Source organism: Glycine max, chromosome 1 (genome assembly GCF_000004515.6).
Source record: "Glycine max cultivar Williams 82 chromosome 1, Glycine_max_v4.0, whole genome shotgun sequence".
Classification (NCBI taxonomy): domain Eukaryota; kingdom Viridiplantae; phylum Streptophyta; class Magnoliopsida; order Fabales; family Fabaceae; genus Glycine; species Glycine max.
In genome coordinates, this window is record NC_016088.4 from 56,184,590 (window position 1) to 56,206,002 (window position 21,413).

The 21,413-nt window shown below is 31.5% G+C and overlaps 4 protein-coding genes across 5 annotated transcripts; 1 reads left to right on the forward strand and 3 right to left on the reverse strand.

Moving 5' to 3' along the window:
- Positions 1-911: 911 nt before the first annotated feature.
- On the reverse strand, positions 912-2,768 carry LOC100801976 (uncharacterized). 2 transcript variants are annotated; one of them, XM_041017810.1, is made up of 3 exons: positions 2,324-2,647; positions 1,473-1,581; positions 912-1,369 (listed from the first exon to the last, which is right to left on the reverse strand). In XM_041017810.1, exons 2-3 carry the CDS (start codon positions 1,573-1,575, stop codon positions 1,176-1,178), a joined length of 297 nt encoding a protein of 98 aa, XP_040873744.1. In that variant the 5' UTR covers positions 1,576-1,581; positions 2,324-2,647; the 3' UTR covers positions 912-1,175.
- Positions 2,769-7,060: 4,292 nt separating this feature from the next.
- LOC100306586 (uncharacterized) lies at positions 7,061-7,827 on the forward strand. The gene is given in 2 exon segments (NM_001250201.1): positions 7,061-7,300; positions 7,449-7,827. Coding segments are annotated over 2 exon segments (291 nt in total). The 5' UTR covers positions 7,061-7,084; the 3' UTR covers positions 7,524-7,827.
- A 4,456-nt stretch (positions 7,828-12,283) lies between these two features.
- On the reverse strand, positions 12,284-15,848 carry LOC100803024 (mitogen-activated protein kinase 4-like). The gene is made up of 6 exons (NM_001254449.3): positions 15,257-15,848; positions 15,046-15,175; positions 14,817-14,954; positions 14,306-14,638; positions 13,015-13,198; positions 12,284-12,908 (listed from the first exon to the last, which is right to left on the reverse strand). Exons 1-6 carry the CDS (start codon positions 15,421-15,423, stop codon positions 12,733-12,735), a joined length of 1,128 nt encoding a protein of 375 aa, NP_001241378.1. The 5' UTR covers positions 15,424-15,848; the 3' UTR covers positions 12,284-12,732.
- A 1,782-nt stretch (positions 15,849-17,630) lies between these two features.
- Positions 17,631-19,549, reverse strand: LOC100803556 (40S ribosomal protein S10-1). Its single transcript, NM_001415064.1, has 5 exons — positions 19,380-19,549; positions 19,251-19,299; positions 18,900-19,179; positions 18,682-18,814; positions 17,631-17,995 (listed from the first exon to the last, which is right to left on the reverse strand). Exons 1-5 carry the CDS (start codon positions 19,380-19,382, stop codon positions 17,915-17,917), a joined length of 546 nt encoding a protein of 181 aa, NP_001401993.1. The 5' UTR covers positions 19,383-19,549; the 3' UTR covers positions 17,631-17,914.
- Between the last annotated feature and the right edge of the window lie 1,864 nt (positions 19,550-21,413).

A 21,413-nucleotide genomic window follows, 5' to 3' on the forward strand; every position in this document is an offset into this window, starting at 1 on the left:
TCAAAAAGGGACCCCAAATCTCAGCAAAATTCTCTCTCTCCAGCAGATACAGTAGAGCAGTACTACACAAGCATTAATGATAAAGACCTGCGACAATTGGATGAGTGCATATCCGAAGATGCTTGCTTTGATGACTATGCCTTCACCAAACCATTCCAGGGAAAAAAGGTTTGTTTCTGAACCATACTTCCTACCAAGGGTTGATTGCATACGGTAAATACTACGTAGTCTAAAAATAACATTGCAGGAAGTGATACGCTTCTTAGAACAGCTTACTCATTGCATGGGCCGGAATGTGACATTCAGACTGAAACATATATACGAGGGAGATGATTTAACTGCCGTAGCGAGCTGGCACTTGGGTCATATTTCTTTCCTAGATTCATTAATTTTCTCCTTATTGTTCGGTGTTTCTTAAGAAACATTATCAATTTTTGTCGTATGGTATGGCAGAATGGAACGAGAAACAAATCCCATTCACCAGAGGTTGCACCTTCTTCAAGTTATCAAAATTAGGAAAGAACCTGGTCATCTGGTACGTAGCAAAACGATCAAATTCCCAAAAGTCTTTGATTTGTGTTAAACATATGCTCACAATAAAAGTATATTCAGGAACGCTGAGGTATTAATTGAATCACCTATCAAACCAGGAAGCATAGTTTTGGTAACTCCGAAAACGCCAAGTATTTTTTATTTTTATGATAATGAAAGCATCTTCGTTTTTTTTCCCCTTCCTTTATGCACAATCATCAATATCTGATAATCCTATGGTACTTTTCTTTTCGTTTGGATATGTTCAATTGGCGTTTCCTCTTGAGAAATTCAGACCCTATTGAAAAACGTGACTTCAATATTTGATGACTTTCCGAAAGTAACCGAGTGTAAGTCACATTCCTAGATTTTACATTTCCTTTTAACAATCTCAAAATTTCCACTAACATATACTAACATGTACAGTGCGTGTTCCTGCAGGGTTCTTAAGAAGTCCTAATGTAATACTAACATGGATATTGAGAGTTTACAATATATTTGTCGCGCCTTGGCTACATCCACTCCTAGAAGGCTACATAAAGCTATGGGGCTTCTTTGTTCGATTGCTCAACTCTGTAATCACTGTTGTGATTTTTATTTCCAAAACTTTCTTCAAGTAAGGATCACACTATTTCATCACATCATCACTTGCCATCTTCATCAGTGCCACGGTTCCACCATGTCTCTAACAACGAGAGAGCAACCAACGGTCCTAAAAAAGGTGGAAGTGGTGGAGGCCTGCTAAAGGCCACTATTGGGTCAATCGTCTCTTTAGTTGCTAGCCCCCTTTTGTCAGCTTCCTTCTCTAGTTTCTTAGGTGTTAAAGTCGCCAATAAACCTGTGTCAAGTATTTATTTGATTAAGAAATTCTCTTTATATTTGCAAGTCTCCCTCACTCTAACAAGTAACAATTGCATTAAATCAAAGGCATTAGAAAATACCCTGTGAATGTGATCGATTCATCGAGTAGATTTGCCAGGACCTGCATTTTGCAGGCAGCAATGCAAGCGCAACAGGTCCACGCATGTATTCTATAGCTACCATGCGCCCCTGCAATGATTGAACAAAACATGCTTTAGATTTATGAAAGATTCCATCGTGAGAATAAATAAATCAAAACAACTAAAGTATAGGAAAAATAAGCCAGAGGTTTTTGTAAACGGCAATAGACACATCTACATATTGATTTTTGCAACAAGTATGATCACATAACAAATTGATTTTAACAAGCCTAACTTAACTCCAAAACCTAACTAAAGGAGTGAAGATTGTCCCTCATTATGCCAAGCACTTCCTCGGCTCGGGGCGTGAACAACAAATGGTGAATGTTTGTCACCACAAAATAAGGATTAACGAAAGCGTGATCGGATCAGAAGTGGGTCTAATACCATCTTAGAATGTAAGTTTTTGGTCTAACTCAACCCCAAAAGCTAGCTCAAGGGATGAAATTTGTCCCTCATTTATATATTCTAATATGAAATTACTTTTAGTTAATGTAAAACTTGAATTATTTCCAACGGCATCATACAATCCAATCTATAATAATTTTGAAAGAGAAAATTGAGCAATCGATAATATTACTGAATTAGTCTGCAGAGAAGAGAAACGAAAATCATTTGATTAATATTAATTATTAAATGAAATGGCACACACAAAATTCTTGCATGAAACAAGCAATCCCTGGATTACGATGTACTAAACAAAAACACGGATTCTTTAGCTTTCTTTGTAATTTCCAGAAAAGAGAAGGAAAAATTAAAACAAAATAAAACAAATGAACAAGAAGACTTGCCACAAATCGAACACTTGGCTTGCATCTTACGTATTACGGCTACAATTATAAAATTCTACGCTTCGCTTTTTTTTTTTTTTGGATCGACACTTGGATTGCATCTTTAATTCAACGACCGCATTCGCTTACATAGCAATGAAAAATACGCAAACGGAGTAAAAGAATCAACAAGTTTAGCTACATACGAGATCATGATCAGGTATTTTGGTCAAATGAATTCAGAAATAAGGTGAGAAAATTAACGAAGTCTGAAAAACAAATGAAAAGCTTCCACGGGTGGGAATTTTAGGTATAAACTTGCAGGAGTGTGTTTAGAAGATGAAAAGAGTGAAGGAAAGACTTACAGAAAAGTGAAACTGGATGGATTGAAGAGACAGAGGTAAGTTGCAGCAAAAAGAAGGAGACGGAGTGAAGAATAAGCAGCAAAGGAAATGGAAAATAGATTGTTCCCGAAGTTTCCCAACTCTCACTTTTATAGGTCCAGACAGACTCTAGAGTTTTTTGGATAAATTGGAGGCCCATTAACACAGAGGCCCATGCAATTGACCTCCCTGTTGGATCATATACTGCCCATGAAAAATAGTTTTCATTCTGTTTTATTCCACAATAGAAATTTGTTTTGGTTTAAAATCTTAGTATAAATACACAACAAAAATTAGTCTTTATTTTTAAATTATAGGTTGACACCTTCTGTGCGAATTAACTACATAACAAAAATTAGTTTATGCTGTATCATAAATAGTTTAATTATTATTTTTAAAAAAGGCTAATTTGTATCCTAACATGAATTACTTTTTAATAGTAATTGAATTAATCGTGATATAAATAATTTTTTAAAATAGTAATTGAATTAATTAAGATCCAAATTATCTTATTTTAGTAGTAATCAATTTTTTTTATTAGAATAATCAAATTAAGTATTATATAAAATATACTTTTTAATGTCCCGTAAGATTGGCCTAATGGCTGAGATGAAATAGTTACTTGAAAACTTAGGTTTATTTTTAATTGTCGCATTATATGTCAATTTTTTCTGTTTTATAATTGTTCCACATACACAGTGAAAATAAATTTTTGTTGTGAAATCAAATGCAATTGTAAAAAGTATTTTAATAATAATAATAATAAAATAGCATGGAGAATGACATACGGAAATAACATATTATATATGGGCCTTAGATAAATTCATAAGTCTCATATGGATCCAAAAAATAAATGAAAAAAGTAAAAAAAAAGGATAATATTAAAAATTTTAAAAATATATTAGGTATAAAAAAAATTAAATGATGCAAAAAGAATAACCTCATAAATAAGTGTCAAATCTCAACAATTTGCAACTGGGTATTTTTCGGGCCATCAATACATTGTGATTGACTGATTGTATCCTCTCTTTTTTATTGTTTGTTTTTTACATTTGCTGAGAGGGACTATAAAAATACACAAAATTAGTTTCTAGGAGGGACTAATTAGTATTGATGAATAAAAATAAATGAGATTTTATAAAGATTAATTTAACTAAATTCTTTTTTAAACACTTTGCCGAGATTCACTTCTCTGAATAATTATTTTAGTAATTAAAATAAATAAATAAAACCTAATGTGTGGATACAAATTTAGATATCATATTGAATGGGATTAACTTGGTTGAGTTTTGGGTGGGTTAACTTGCGAAGGATTCCAGGGGCCTACAAGATCCCTGCCAACCGAACTCTGTCTATGGAGCTTTGTAGCGTCTTTTTATCTTGTCACCTTTTTCAGAGGAATACAAGTCATCAACGGGTCCATATTCAAGTGCAACAACAAGCTATCAATGCCATTATTTCACTCTTTATGTCTTCTACTTTACAGCCACCCATTTTTTCTTCCATTTATTTATTTATCTATTTAAAGGATCATGCAGAGTAAAAATTATCTATATTTAGTTATAAATATATATACAAATACTTTTTATAGTAGCCCTGATCTCTTTGGTTGGTGAGAAATTAGAAGGGGAAAAGGATGAAAATAATAGGGTTTGCTATGTCGCGTGGAAATAGAATAGATTTTTTTTTTTTTGAAAATGATGATACTTATTGCGTTATCTCTCTCTTATTTTTATTCACCAATTTTTTTCTTTTTCTTTTCAATTAAAATACTTTTAATTCTCCTTTATTTTTCATCTATTTTAATTCCCTTCTTATTTTATTTTATTTTTATGCACTCTGTTTCTCTACTTCCAACCAAATAGACCCTAAACACATATTTATGAACTTATAATTATATTTTTTTAGAAACTATCAAAAGTAATATCATAAAATGATATTTTTGTAATATTCTGACATTTTTCAAGCATTTAAAAAACGCAATACACAATTTTAAAAGTAATTATTTAAAAAATATTTTCTTATGAAAAAGTTAAAAAATTTGGACTCTTAACCTTCATTTAATAGTGTGCAACTTAAATATCACTATTTAGGCTCAAAAGCATATGATTATGTCTCAACTAATGATGTAAAAGATCATGTACGACGGTGCCCCCCAAACATTATGGTTTTGTTGTACTTTTTGAATCGACGAACAACTTTCGTACGATAATTTTCCAAAACGGAGCTATTGATGTTGCATTGCATGATCATCCACTTCTTTTAGAAATTATACATATTTTAGAAACATCCCCATTGCATTGCAAGATCTCAGCAACTACATTGATTATTTATTTATTTATTTAATATAAGTACATATTTATTCACTATATAAAAATTGCGCTTTTATAAATTGGTGTTCGTAAAAAAAAAATAGTGTCATCTTTGCACAGAAAAAATAAAAATTAGTTCTCACACGAGATTCACCATTTTCTTATAGAAAAATCAAGAAATCATGTGTAAAACATTTGTGTTATTTTACCCTCTCTCTAAACATGAAATTATCATAGTAACTTTAACATTATATGAATTGCTTAACTTTAAAATATATTACTTTAACATTTTTTATCATTGAACAAATGAAATGGTATTGCTTATACAAATACCATATTGTTTATATAAGCAGCTTGCTTAATCAATTTTACACAATAAAAATATACTATTGGATACTCATTTAATGTTTACCATCAAGGAAAATAATAATAAAAACTCTTACGTGTAGGACTCATGGAAAAATCATTTAACTTAATAAACAACTATGTTCAGAATACTCATATTTCTGCAAAGATTACAAATCCTTCTATCATTAAAATTTCTTGTTTTAAATGATATCTTATTTGACATCAAGCTGTGTTTGAAAGTATGTATCGTCCATGGAGAGTACCACCTCAACCTTTCCTCAGTGAAAAATAAGGTAAAAAAAAAAAAATGAACGATTAACGGATAGTGTGGGTCTATATTATTAATGAAAGGTTACGCGATATTTGACACTTAACCTACTGCTAGTCCGCCTGAATCACGAAGCTTCAACTTTAATATTATTCTTCTTATATTTTAAGGATTGATAATTTATAAGTTTGATTAGTAAATTGTGTATAAAATAAATATTTACGCAGCAATGTTGTATATTTGTTAATTGACTTGAGGATCCGTTTTTTTATTATTAAAAAAATAATTTTTAAATAAAATAAGTAATTTCTTTTGCTTCAACCTTCGTACTTGAACAATCTCCATTTAAGTGTGTATTTCCCTTAGAGCTTCTAGATATTAGTACTGCTTCTCCACAATGAACCCGAGGAAAAGGTGATGTTGGGTTCATTTTCGAACGACGATACAAGTATTTAGAAGTAATTTGTGAATTTTTTTACTTATATATTATTCAATTTATTCATTTTTAATGAATGTAAAATTTTACCTCCACACTTACTTCAGCATATATAATTAATGTATGAACTAATAGTAGCCGTAAAATCGTTTTATATATTATCAAATACAATTACAGTGGTGGGTGGTTTTGCAATCTACGTACTGATTATACAGTCAAGTCTTGACAACTTTATATCCGGTTATATTCATTTTGACGAAATTGAATTAAAAAAAAAAGACAGGCTAAGCTAAGTAATTGCTTTATATATATATATATATATATATATATATATATATATATATATATATATATATATATTAGTAAATAGTGCATAAATATATGGGAACTGATTAAGGTTGCTGAAGGGAAAAGTATACCTAAGTAGTAATTAACATTATAATTTTCTTGAAAACAACTGAGACTACTGGTTCGTATGTACTTAAAAAAAAATTGTCCCTATTCCAAACACTTTGATTCTTTCGGCTAAACACTAAAGGGTTTCTTTTCTCTCTCTTCCCCCTGTAAGAAAAAGCATCTTTAATTTCTTGTATACAAATGATTAAAGCAGTCATAAAATTCCTACTTCTACTTCTCATATGAATATATTATATATATATATAGTCAACAGGGAAATATTGCCACGGAGAAAACGAATTCAATTGTGTGTTTGGCTTGCTTGAAGGTCCACATCATTTCTCAACCCACATTGCATCCCACTTACTCCTTGTAGTAAGGGAATAATGTAAATTACTGCATAATTAAGCACTATCCTTTAAATCTATCAAGGCAATAATGACTGATTAGGTACAGTGCATTATCATATTAACTGCACCATTTTACTGTATTTAAGTATTTGCATACTTTGCTTAATGAAGCAGACAACAAAACCAGCGGGTATATATATAGATATACATATCTAGGGTTAATGTTATCAGCGACGAAATTAATTGCAATTAAGTGGCATAGATCTTGAAGCTGAGAATCGCGTGCGCCATGAATAGAGGTGAAAGTTCAGGTGGTGGACAGAGCTCGTTGGGGTACCTATTTGGGTCAGAAGAGAAGCCAAATCAGCCTCTGCCCACAAGGACAGCTCCATTACCACCCTATGGCATTGACATCGATAACTCCATGCCCCATCACGGTTCTAACTGCCAACTTGTTGTCTCAAACAACCGATCTCAAGGCCACCACTTGGGAAACATTGTAACTGTATGTAAGCTTCTATGACTATATTTTATATTATTTTAGCTATGATTTATATTCACATCGTCAATCTATATTTGATATTAATTATGATCTAAATTATTTATTTGTTTATATAAATTAAATTTTCTCAATCTATATATATATGTTTCAGGATCGTCCGTCAACAAAAGTCAAATCGGTACCTGGTGGTCATTCATCGCTTGGATACTTGTTTGGAGATAAGTGATGTTTCTTTCTCCGACATTGATTGATAGCGGTGTTATTCTCTGACAAGGAGAATCCATACTGCTTATGGTGTAGCTATATATGTGTGGGGTTTGAGTGAATCACTAATAATTTGATTTTTTAGAATGAAAAAAGAAACCAAAAGATAAATCAAATAAGAGATTAAGTTTTCCCTTTGTTGGATTAGCAAGGATCAGTTTAAATCTAAAAGACAAATTAACTACGAGTGTATAATGTGGGTGATATGAGTGAAAAATAAACCAGTGTGTATTTCTCTGGTAGTTTGATCAGTTTGAATTGAATGTTGAGTGTGTTGTTGTTATTTTAGTTGTACTTCAAATAAATAATAGAAGTTATCTAATTTCATTTCAGTTTTGTGTTAATTGGTTGATCTTCTAATATCGCCTATATTTATATTCACTTGACAAGGAACTTTTTATTATTATTATTATTAAGAATGCATTACATTAAATTATATTTAAAAGGCTAGCTAGAGAATCATTCATTCTCATATAGCTTTTTCTGATTGAATAGCAGTCTGATTTAATTCCATATGTTTTAAGATCAGGGGTTTGTTCTTATATATATATATATATATATGTTGGCCAATTAAGACAGTATTCTTTAGCGACAAACAACTTTATTAAGTGATCTAATTAATAATATAGTTTACTCTAGTTCTCAATTCAACTACTAAACTTCAAATTCAAGAATCAGAAGCTGCAAAAGCTTAGAATTTAGTTACTAGCTGAAAACTGTACTGTAAGTGTGGGTGTAATTCCTTTTTCTTTAGATATATTCCCCTATCATGTATTTCATAAAGAAAAATGGAATACTGGAATCACTCGATCTCACGCAATTTCCCCCCCTCGAGATTATGTGCTCTATATATTAATTTACTGTATAAAAAGTATGTGTTCCGTGTTTACTGAACCCTTCCTTGTGGGATCGATTGTGGCGATTGATTGAGCTCTTAATTTGATTTGGTGGAAAACTAACATTAATGTTTTTGGCTAATCAATTTTGAAATGTGATAAGCGTCCACTCCATTTTTGGGTGGATTGAGTTGAAAAAGAAAGACAGATACGAAGAAAAAAGAAAAAGTAAAAAAAAAAAAATGTGATAAGTGATAAGATAAAAAAGAGAGGAAGAAAAGAACATGTATATATGAAAATGAGAAGGAATAGAGTATATGCTTATAAGTTTTCTTCATTTCATGGTACAGTGTAAAGAAAAATAGAAAGAACATGGAGTGAAAAGTGAGATGGAAGAGGAAGTATATATCTATAATTTTTCTTTTCGTAGTGCATATGGTAATCTATTTAACACGTATAGGCATATATCCAAAATATAGTGCGCTCTAAGTCTGATCTCATTTGGTTGAATGATGTGAGGAAACAGTATATATACATGGAAGCTTTGCTGTTTCTCAGAAGAAACCATGCACTTCAGCTAGCTTTTCATGTTCAAAGAAGTTTCGGCCTTCTCTTTTTTTGTTTTCTTCCTTGTCCTTTTTAATTTCAGTACATTTAATTTGGAAATAGGGGAGGAGAAGGAGGGAGAGAGTGCCAATTAAAAGCTTACCTCATACTCCAAATAACAATGAGCTAATTGTCGTGAATTTGATTCAATTACCTTATCTTTCCCAGGGAGTTAGAAGAAAGAAAAAAATTAATGTAAAAATTACAAGCCCTTCCCTTTTAGCAAATTAACTCTCCTAATTAAGATATTGTACTATATATCCTAAAAATGTAATATGTATGTTTTTTTCAGCATCAAAATATAATGGTAAATAAAAGTTTTGTGAGAGAGTATATATATGCTCCCAACTTGTTCCTGAAAATGACAAACATGATTTTATGGAAAACAGTCATATTTAGCTGTAGTTTTTTATAATCAAATTTGTCTTAAAAGTATGTTTATATAAAAAAATTTAAAAAATTTATCTTTGAGGTGATTAAGGTGAGAATTTTAAGTTTTATGTTTTCAATATAAAAAAAATTCCAAACTTAAATTACTTCAAATTTAATTTTAATTAAAATAAATTTTATATCAAAATTAAGTTTATAATAAATGTTCATGAAAACAATTTTCGTTGGTCGGTGGTTTCATAATATATACCCATTTTCATTCATAATAGTTTTTTTACTTTCAGAAATGCATAATATACTGTAAATATAATTTATCATAATAATATATTATTATGTATGAAAAGGATTACTGATAGCGTAATTATTTCCTTCTGACTGCAGTGTATGTAAATCAAATTAATTTATAAAATAAAATCTGCTAATTTTAAATGTGTTTGTAGTCCTTCAAATATGCCTCTTTCTGCTTTAGATCCCTAAATTTTTCTTTTTGTTTATTTGTGACTTTGACAAATTTAAATCTTCTATTTTATGCCTTTTGTTATAAAATTAATTGCATAGTCACTCTGTTTGTGTATTGTTATATAACCATTTTTATAGTACATGCCAATGTATGAAGAAACCTTGTAAACATTTTTATAGTAAAAAACAAAAAAGTTGAATATTATATAAAAAAGAATATATATATATATATATATATATATATATATATATATATATATATAAAAGACGAAAACTAGAAAGAGACATTTACATAAGAAATATTAAAAATATACACACACTCTAATATACATACTCTTTTAATTAAACTCACTTTATATACTAATATTGAGTAAAAATTATTTGAAATTACAAAAACTTGTGATCTCACTCCATATTTAATGAGTTTCCTTTATGATTTTATTGTTTCTAATAAGTGTCAGAAGTAAGAAAGAAAAAAAAAGTGTGGTGGTAAGTGAGAAATTAAAAAAGAGTAATAACACTAAATTAAGTATCAATGGGAGATTAATCGGAACATAGTGTTCTTAAAGTATGTAACAGTTTCTCGTTGGAAGCACAGTAGCAGTCCTATATTACGAAAGGGATGGTTATACAGTTCCTGAAGGAGAGGAAGGGGTCATTGCCAGCGCTGATGTACATGTATGTTTTACATATATATGGTTTTGATATTTCACAGACTTTCGATCAAAACTTTTGCTCTCCTAATTTTTCATCAAATGTGAAGATATATGCGAATGCAGGACACGCGTGCTTACGTTACGTGGGCTAGAATCTGCTGCCAGTTTATCTATCAGCTAATTTGGCGAAGAGAGAAACTCGATCGGCTAGCTGTCTTCATGAACATATGTGATTGATTAATAGCAAATTAATTGACTCATATAATCATAGGGCGCTAGCAATGTGGCTTAGACCATGAATGGACCAAGCTTTCAGGAAAAAAGATGAAAGAAACTGGCAAGATTGCACGTGCATTAGTCTGCATCATTTCATAGCTAGTAATAGATGGTAGACAGTAGCGATGAAGTGGGCAATGTCTGTTCAGAAATATGTCGGGCTGGCTTTGGTCTCCTATTCTCTTCATAATAAATCACTAACTCACAATTAGCAAAGAAGATTAATTAATTAATTGAGTGCTTCAGAAATTTCCTTTATTAATCTTGAGCCACAGTTTTATTATTATTATTATTTCCTGTGCGTGCATTTAGCCTTTCTCTTCGGTCCTTATTAATATACAAATACATACGCTGTAACGTGTATCATTCATTCATCAAGGATTGGGATCTCTCACTGTTAAACGAAAATTACAAAAAGTACAGAGTTGCGATTATGTTGTTTATACATATTATTCCCATCATAGAGGAGATTATCTAAGGAAGAAAAATATTTTTGATTTTTTTGTTATCATATTATTCAAAAGTATACATTAATTTTACGGAATTAATCTTCATAAAAAAAACTGACAAATTACTTTTAATCAGGTTTTTTTTTTTCTCAATCATATTAATTTCCTTTTTTCTTTTTTTTTTACTTTAACACCTGACTAAACTATTTTCTCTGCTAGACCCCCACAATTGCGGACTAGGATTATGCGGGGATCTAGGATTGGAATTTGGGACTACGAATACGCTTTTGACGCAGACTAATGCCCAAACAAACGAAATGGAGACTGTTGTAATAAGATCGCCTCTTGGACTATTGTATAATGTGAAGTCAAGATTAGCTGTTCTCAACTCAACTCCCTATAGACACATCCTGGTTTTCAGATTAGAATGTAGATCTGGTGCCATGAATCTGCATACCCAATGTAACCAAAGAAGTTTCATGGATTTGTACTGCTATTGCTGGCACTTCAAATGATGGGACTCTTGTGTGGTGCAACATGTTGCCATTCCAGGGACTAGAGAAGATGACGCATTTTCCTTCCCAAATGATAGTTTGTCCATTGACAATGTCCTAGACTTCAGGCTCAAAGGTGCAAGTTCAGGTAGTATCATGACAGTTTTAAACGGAATGACTCGGTTCATGCGAAAAACCTAAATGGTTTACTTCAAAATATGATTGGGAATCAAATAATGAACACGGCCAAGTTAATGATAAACACATTTTTGTCAGCTGCAGCTGAAATTCACTGATTTCATATCCTGAGTGAAGCGTGCAAAATAAATAAGCAAAAGTAAGGAGCAGACAATCTTTTCATTATGGTGTTTGAAAATAGTATCATTGTAAGATTTAACATTGTTAGTTCTACTCTTTAAGTGTAACTGAAAGTCAACCACTTTAGCCACGAAACAAGAAATACAAACCATGTGAAAGCCAGACATCATAGGTGTGTAAAAAATGTTGCTAGATGTAAATATTTAAACCAAAAAAAATGTTAAATTATAAGCAAAAGGCCCCATGCAGACTCACAATTTTTGCTATCATAATCGTTTCCCTAAACCCTGACTTCCATTTCTCATTAAGCAAACTTCAACATAATACAACGGTTTTTATAACTTGTCTGAATGCTAGCAATATTCAATTGGATTCCTAATGAATATTCATTTTCCTTTGTATTCTAAATGCTTAGGACTAGATTACAAGAACAAAGTTTCTGACTTTCTGTGTGCAGCAACTTATCTGAATAATGAACAGGCACTGTATTTAAGGTGAAAGAAGTTTATCTTGATACATTTATACTAATAAGAAAGAAGAATAAGGATTCTCTCACCACCCTTACACACCTCTCATTTCTCAATATCTCTCTTTTTGTCACAATACATTACTAATCATATCAATCACTTATCTCTCTCTGGATGTCTACACCCAAGAGTAATAAGGGAATCATCATTCAAGAAAGAATTACTGACTGGGTGGATCTGGATTGTACTTCACCGATTCCCTCCAGATGAGCTCCTTGATGTGCTCTTCAGTGCATGTTGGCTGCTCAAAATCAAAATTGAATTGCCCAGGACCAACCGGTTCATCATTGATGTCATGAAGTGATGAAAGATATGGATGACATAGTGCTTCATCAACTGGTGCAAATAAATGAAAATACTAAGTCAATACTTAAAAAATGAGAAATTACATTAAAAAAGCAAGTTAAAAAACTGTCCTTGAAACATAATTCTTCTAGCATACCTGTAATGCGTTTGTTGGGATCAAAGATAAGCATCTTTTCTAGTAGATCCAATGCCTCAGGAGACATATTTGGGAATCTAGCGGAGAAATTTTGCTTCCTATATTGTGGAAGCTGTCGAACATATCTTTTGGCATTTCCACTTCGGAGAAATCCAAGGCTGGCATCATCAGGTGAACCTAATAACTTTTAAGGTAAAGGAAACACAACAGTGTCATTTTACAACTTGTACTAATCAATTTACAGGTAACTATAAAATCAGCTTATGCAATCTTTGCATTTTTTTTAAAAAAATTTAACAATAACAGCAGCATTCAAGATGGATGATGTATTATAAGATGGAGTATAATATGTTATTCTCTAGTATAGAAAGGGAAGAACCACAACAATGCTAAAGGTATTGGCTTATCATATCATAAACTGAGATTACCTTCCAGTTATCAACAATAGTAAATTAGGAAGTGTAACGTTATTCAATATTTCCACATCAAGGAGTGAGACAAGAAAAGAAGAGAGAGAAGTGAGGAATAGGATGGGTAATGTGTTGCATGGAAATAAAAGGAAAAAAAATGTTGGGAAAAAGTGTTGTCAGAAAAATGTAGGAATAGCATTATTCAATTAGCAATAGGCCAATAGCTAGAATTGAAAGTAAACAATGAAGCAAGAAGGAATTGGAAGTTTGAAGAGCCTTTTTTTTTTTTGTAAACACGAGGAATCTGAAGTTTCTATTTGGCATTCAACTAATCCACCTCCTACTAGTTGGTAAATTTTGAGATAAAATAATACCTTCAGTCATGTCATGACTTCATTCCCAAGCTGAGGATCAAACCTCAGTCCTTGGTTAAGGGGCCCAAGTGCTAAACCACTTGTACTAACAACCTTTAGTAAATAGCCTGGTTTTGCACTTCTTCTTAGCAAGAGTGCCCATTCTGGACAAATATAGGACATCCTTTTTCTAGGTGATCAGGGCATGAAAACCTCTCAATCCAATTGCTCAAGTCAATTGATTTAGTAAAGAATAGGCGGTGACAAAATTAGAGATTATAAAACAAGAGGAGTAGAAAAATGAAAATCAATGGCTTTTCATTTCCAGTAGCTTCAGCTGGGAGTATTAAGCTAAGCATGTCGGGAAGGTCAGAGGGAAACAGGGCTCATAAGTGTAAATCACTTTCTTTAGAAGGATAAAAGATTTACAGAACAACCAATAAACTAATGCGAGAGATAGGTCATCCAATGCATTACTTAGAATGCTTCCGCAGCCCATAATTTCAAATGGAAGTACCAAACCCATACCTCTGTTATAAGCCTCAGTTGATGAACATAATCTTTTCCAGGAAACAAGGGTTCTCTGGTCATAATTTCACCAAATATGCAACCAACAGACCAAACATCAATCGCGGAGGTGTACTCTGAACAATTAAGAAGCAATTCTGGGGCTCGGTACCATCGTGTGACAACATACTCCGTCATGAAATCCGTTTCAGATGTTGTCCTTGCCAGACCAAAGTCCGCAATTTTAAGGTCACAGTTTGAATTGAGAAGCAAATTACTGGGCTTAAGATCACGGTGCAAGATATTAGCAGAATGCACATATTTCAGCCCCCGTAACAGCTGATATAAAAAGTACTGCACAAGTTTCACGAAACATCAATACCAAGCTTAATTTCAAAAGAAAAGAACAAATCAAAACTTAACAACACCCCTCATGCAATAAGAATGAATCTATTTCATATATTTAAAATACATGTGTCGATTTAATCGCTTGAAAGATTTTTTTCTGTATAGAATATGAATAGAAGGAAACCTGACAGTGGTCATCGTTAAGAGGTTGGTCAGAACGAATAATCTGATGAAGATCAGTGTCCATCAATTCATAAACAATGTAAACATCATTGAAGGCATCCTTTCTGGGAGGTCGTATGATATCCCTAATGGCAATTATCTGCAAAAGAAGATTCATTGATTACTAGACATAGAAAATTAGAAATAGGAAGAGCTTATTAATCTGAAAAAGAGAAGTCAAAGTTAGATACATTTTCATGGTCCATGTGGCGAAGGAGCTTGATTTCCCTCAAAGTTCGTTTAGCGTCAATGATGTTGTCAAAGGCGTTACCAATCTTCTTTATGGCAACTTCCTCGTGCGTATCGCAATTAACAGCAGCACTGAGAAGTGAGAAAGAACAAACAGTGAGGAGGATATTGAAGTATAAGAGAGAAGAAAAGGGAAAACGCATGGATAGATACCAAACGATGCCGTATGCGCCTCTACCGACAGGGCGAATGGGAGGGACATACTTGGAGGAGACCTCGAACAAGTTTCCGTACACGTTGTATTGCACGTATCTACCTCCGTGAGCCATAACCCTCGTTATTATTGATTCTTGCTCTTTGCGTTTGCCTTTGCTACCCATCTTCCAACTCAATCAATGCGATGATGCACTGCAATGCCAAATTTCTCTCTATGCTTATTGTTGCTCGTGAAAATCCGTCATGTGAAGTACACTAATTTATTTTGCAATACAAAAATCATTCATTCCTTTCACATTAATTACTCGGCGCTCTTTGTCCAATTCAATTTCTTAAACTGTTATTATAGGTTATTCAAATATTGTTGATTTCTTCCTATGGAGGCCATTATTACTAATTCAAGGTTGCATCACATCACGCTTCCTAATTCTTATCGTTCTTTATCTGAGTTAATAGCCAATAGCTGATTAGCATTTCTTCGTCTCACGCCAATAACTAATTTTGATTTGCAATTTGCATAGATTTTCTAATGCAGGACAAGGTCTTCTTAAGGACTTCCAATTTAATTTTACATTGACTAAATCTCAAATGATTAATTCCTTGGCAAGTGGGAACTAATTTTTCAATTATATTAAAACACACCGAATCAGTATTAAATATCAAGTAATTACTCATAAAGCAAGCAATTCAACGGATCTAATGTTGACCACAATAAAGTTGTAGAATAAGTCCTCGAGCTCTGTTTGTATTTCTAAGGTAGACGACCATGTCATTCTGTACATATCCCAACGTTGAAGAGTGAACTCAAAAAATTTGTTTTTGTTGAATTAGGTGCAAAAAAATTGCAGGTAATTGACAAGATCGCGTGGCCACTAAGAAGTGAGCCAAGGACGCAATTCTTTTAGGAGACTTGATATAAGATTTTATTTTATTTTTTATGTTTAAGAATCATAAACCTCGGAAATAAATGAGTAGTATAATATTTTTTTACCATAAATTTTATCGTGATATTTTTATCATAATAAAACTTATTTTTTAACTTGAAAAAGTTAAATTCCTTCTTTTTCTATGGAAATATTTTCATGGGAAAAATTGTAAAAATTTCCTAAAAATATTATTTTTTAAAAATAAAAAAAATATGGGAAACAGATATTTTCAATTTCCAAGAAAACTAAAAACAATTCTTATACAAAATACTCCCTTAAAAAATATTATTTAATGAACACCAAAAAATAAAAGAGACAAATGATAAATTAATGAGATAAAATATGACAAAAAGAAAAATATATAAAAAAAGAGAAAAATAAGTGTTTATTATGAATACACAAGTATCATTAGAACTTTAATGTGTTTGGTAAGTATTTACAATTTTTTAAATTCAATTATAAGAGAAATTGATATGAAGTGAATATTATTATCTAATTTGGAAATTGATATGAAGTGAATATTATTATCTAATTATAAATTATATAGTAACTTTTTTGACTCACTTAAAATTTTAAAAGTCATATATAATCATAGTTATGTATTTGTTTATAAACTAAACAAATTTTATCTACTAAAAAAACTTATATAAAAAACATTTTTTTTAAAGTTTTTTTAAAAAAATTTGAACAATTTAATCCAACTATCGACCATAATTTGTGATTGAAGAAGTAACTACTACATAACTATTCAGCAAATATTTTATTTAACTTTACCGGTTTCTTCTTTCATTTTAATTTTAAAATTTTTAAAAATAGAGTAAAAAATGGCTGGAAACAGTTTTACGGAAGAGTAAAAAAAAACAATGTTTTGACAGTTAAAAACCTTAAGTGATTACCAAAAAAATTAGAGTCAGAATTTATTCCTTTCCTTTTTTTTCCTAACGATATACAATAAAGTTCTACCGGAGGTCCGGACGGTGGAGGGAAAAAAAGGAACAAAAGTTTCAAAGGAAATAACCAATACCATTTCATCCTAAACATGATCAGTAATATTAACTATAGTGTCAATTTTAAAATAACTAGTTTTTCAAAGTCAACAATAATATAATCTATGATGGTTGAATAATAGTATAATTATATTTTAGTGTAAAAAAAGTAAAATTTTCACTTTTAATATCTAACTATACGAAAGAGAGAATAATTTTATTTTACAGCGCAAAAAAGTAAAATTTCACCTATAAATATAAATTTATAATTAAAAACAAATATTAATTCATCCATCAATCCAAACATGCACAATAAGAATCTAAAGGTGAGTATTTTTTTCTTAGCACAATAGTTGGCATTGAAATATTTCAGTTCAGATATTTTGAATATTGGGATACAATATGCCAGTTGTAAAAAATAGACTTAAATTGAATTATTGTCACATGTTAAATTTACTATCTTAAAAATTCGCAACAATATATAAAACATCCCAAAATAAAGTTACTTTTTTATTTAAAAATAAAGGCTTTTCCCAGCTATTTTTCACTTTCTAAACCATCAATCATCCAACATAAACAATATTGTCAACCTATAACAAAAACACTTAATTCAAAATCTTCATTGCATAAATAACCGAATAAGTAAATTGTCAGACAGAACAAACAACTTTGGGGAGAGGGGAACTTCTATTAACTCCAATGACAGCCAAAACTGCAAAAACTAGAGCACATATAATTTATATTTAAGAAGGAATGTTTGAACTAGTCGGTGCCCCATAACCACCGGAACCACGACCGAAGCCAGGCCTTCCGCCAGGACCACCCTGCAAACAGAGTTAACACATACATTTCAGGAAAACTTGACATGTCAAAGTAGGCCATCACAAGAACTAACTTCAAAAAATTCATTATCAAAATCAGGACAATGCTGCTCCACAGAAATAAGAGAAAAGAGTAATAGCATTATGTAAACAAGAAGAATTTGGGTTTAACTCATCCAAATAAACTTGCAACCACAGTCACCATGATTTGGACAAAAAAGACAGTGACAACACCCCTCCCCCACCCCTCCCCCCCCCCCCCACCCCCTTCTCCTAATAATATAAAGAGGGACATATAAAAACGTAACTAACAACGAAACATAACAGATACAGAAAATTACAAAACTACAGTTGGTAAATTGAAAACAAATGGTGCAGCACCAAGCTTGATTTTATTAACACAAATAAAAAGCCATACACCATCGTTCGAATGCTAGAACAAGCACATTTGATCTCCCACACAAGATATATAGAAATTATCGTAATTTTTTAGAAGGGGATATACCAATGTTATTAGAAACACGAACAACACGGTCAAAGTCAGCTTTGTAATCAAAACTAGACCACAAAGTAACGACGCACATAAGCATACAAGAAAAGATAGTTAACATACAAAATAAAAGCAAACAATAAAACAAACAAATAGAAAGACAATAATAATGTTGATTGATATATTGCAAAAAACTTACCCCAAAAGAAGGCCTGTAGTCAGCAGGAGCTCCACCCTTGTCACCGAAATCACCGCCAGGTCCGCGTGGACCTCCACGGTATCCATCACGGTCACCGCCGAATCTCCTCTCTCCGTCAAAGCGAGGTGGGCCCCTGTTCAAAACAATCACATTTGAATATTTGATCAAAACAGAAACATCATAGTAAAAACGATGAGGAAAACTGAATGTTAAATTACCTGGGGCGATCACCGGGTGGGCCACCGAATGGTCTTCCGGCGGGCTTGGCCTGCTTCTTGAGAGTGGCAGGGACAATTTCGGATGGAAGGTTGAGGTAAGTCCTAAGGAACTCAATTCCATCGTTGGTGAGGAACCAGTAATAGTGCATCCACGCAAATGTTTCCCTCACGTACTCTCTGGATTTGAAGCTCTGCATCAGCTTTATCACCTGCAGATTCGGCACATCAATCTCCGGGTGCTTCGCCAGATTGAAGTCCTTCTTCGCAAAGCAAACTCCCTCTGAATCAAACACACGTTACAATTTAAACACAACCGTAAAGCACAAGAGGAGACAATGTTAACTAACGGACCTTGGAAGAGGTATTTGCAGATCTCTTTACGGTTCTTCTCGGGAATGATCTGCACAAAACAAATCAAATTAGGATTTGCATAAGCTGATTCCACCGTATGAAAGAGCTAAGAGGACCAAGTTCGGTTACCATGTTGCTACGCTGAAGCGGCGACGTATACAAGCTCTGCTGCTGCTACCACACTATGCGCGATATAAACCCTAATTCTATTTCTGCTTTCTTCCCATTTTATATTGGACTTCTCTCAATTTATTAGGGCTTTCTTTTGGGCCTATAGATGGCCCGAGTTTCAAGGCCTCATCTGAGACCCCCTTTTTCTTTAGTTGGCTCACCTAAGCTTCCTTTTTCTTTTGGTCCATTTGCTTTAGTTGCTACTTATTTAACGTTTTCAAGTTTTCTATTATGATTAAAAATAAAAATGAAATTATTTTAAAATAGATTTAACATAATTGGTGTATGAAAAATTCAAAATGGGCGAACTCAATGGACTACTCCAATTAAGCATGACAAGTGTACTTGTCTCCATTGGGATCGACCCAAAATGGAAAAAAATCAAGTTAATTGATATTGGATTTTGGATTTTCCTCGATTGATAAATTCAGGTTCAGGAATGGGATCAAGTATGTTGGTCCATGTCCCACCCCAAATCCTATCCCAGTGTTATTTTGATATAATAAATATTTTAAATTATTATTATAACCTTATAATAAACTAGTATCCCAATATCATAATTACTATTTCTTTAAGTTATTCAAACATAAATGAGATTAAACAAATTTTGCTTGAATTTTCAATTTAATATGTTGTAATAGATTTAGTCTAATTACAAAAACAATTTATCACGTTTTCTTCATTTGCTATGAATAAAAAAATAAGATAGGATCAAAAGTAAGATGAGAAAACTCAATTCCCAAACAGGGGTGAGGAGGATTGGGGGAGTCAAGGGTGGGGGTGTGAATATTAAATCCGCCCCCACCCCGACTCGTTGTCATGCTAACTCCAAATAACCCTATCTAAAACATAAGCAATGATCATACTTAAAAATTAGGCTTAATTGTACTTGGGGAGTTGTTATTGGTTCCACTCCTATTGTTATTGGTTCCTACCAATAGACTAACACCTTTTTAATTTCCAAAATATCTTTTTCACATAATCATGGTTTCGTTGTAGTGTAGGAGGTGGGATTTGACAACAAAAGTTTCAATAATTAAACTTAACATTAAATAATAATCATTCAACTTAAAGTAAAAACAGTATATTATATTTGTTTTCAAGTTTCAATGACTAATCTTAAAAATAAGATAGTAAAACTTATATAAAACATTAATCCATGTGTATTATATTTTGTGTGTATGAAATAATAAGTTAAGTCTAAATTTACTTTAAACTTTGATAAAAAAATTGGTCCCATTTTTTATTTTCACATGTTACATGTTCAAAAATAAATTATTTAGTTAAAAAAGAGACAACCATAAAATTCATTAAAATTAAAATTATTATTTAAAAATAATTTCACTAAAATAATTTAGATATTAATGTATTTTTAGGTAAATTATTCATTCTCATAAACTAACTCCAATATCTACTTGCTTTATATAAATAAAATATTAACCATTGTGTCTTGTATTTTACATATAATTTTTATTTTAATATTTTCAGTCATACATATGAATTTATAAAAGAAAAACTAAAATTTGTTAAGGTTGACCAAAATTAAAAATGAATTTTTTGGTCATTGGTCAAAGGCAAGGGATACTGTGTCAAACACTAGTTCTGTTAATTAGCTTAAAAACATTATAATTTCATCGTAATAATTTAGATATTAATGTAATTTCAAATAAATTGTTCATTGTAAACAAAGTTTACTTGTTCTTATATTAAAAAAATATTAATTCCTATGTGTTATATTTTATATATAAATTTTATTTAACATGTTGATATATATATATATATATCTTAAATAAAATTAAAATTATTCCATATAGAAGAAAATTGTGAATAGCTTATATAAGTGAGAAAATAATAAATCAAAAATAATAATTACTTGTTAAAAGGTTAATGTTAGATACTAATTTTGCATGGAGAAAATAATAACGATTATATTGATTTATTACATATAATAAGAAATTAATATTATGTTATTTATATTTCTAAGAAATAAGT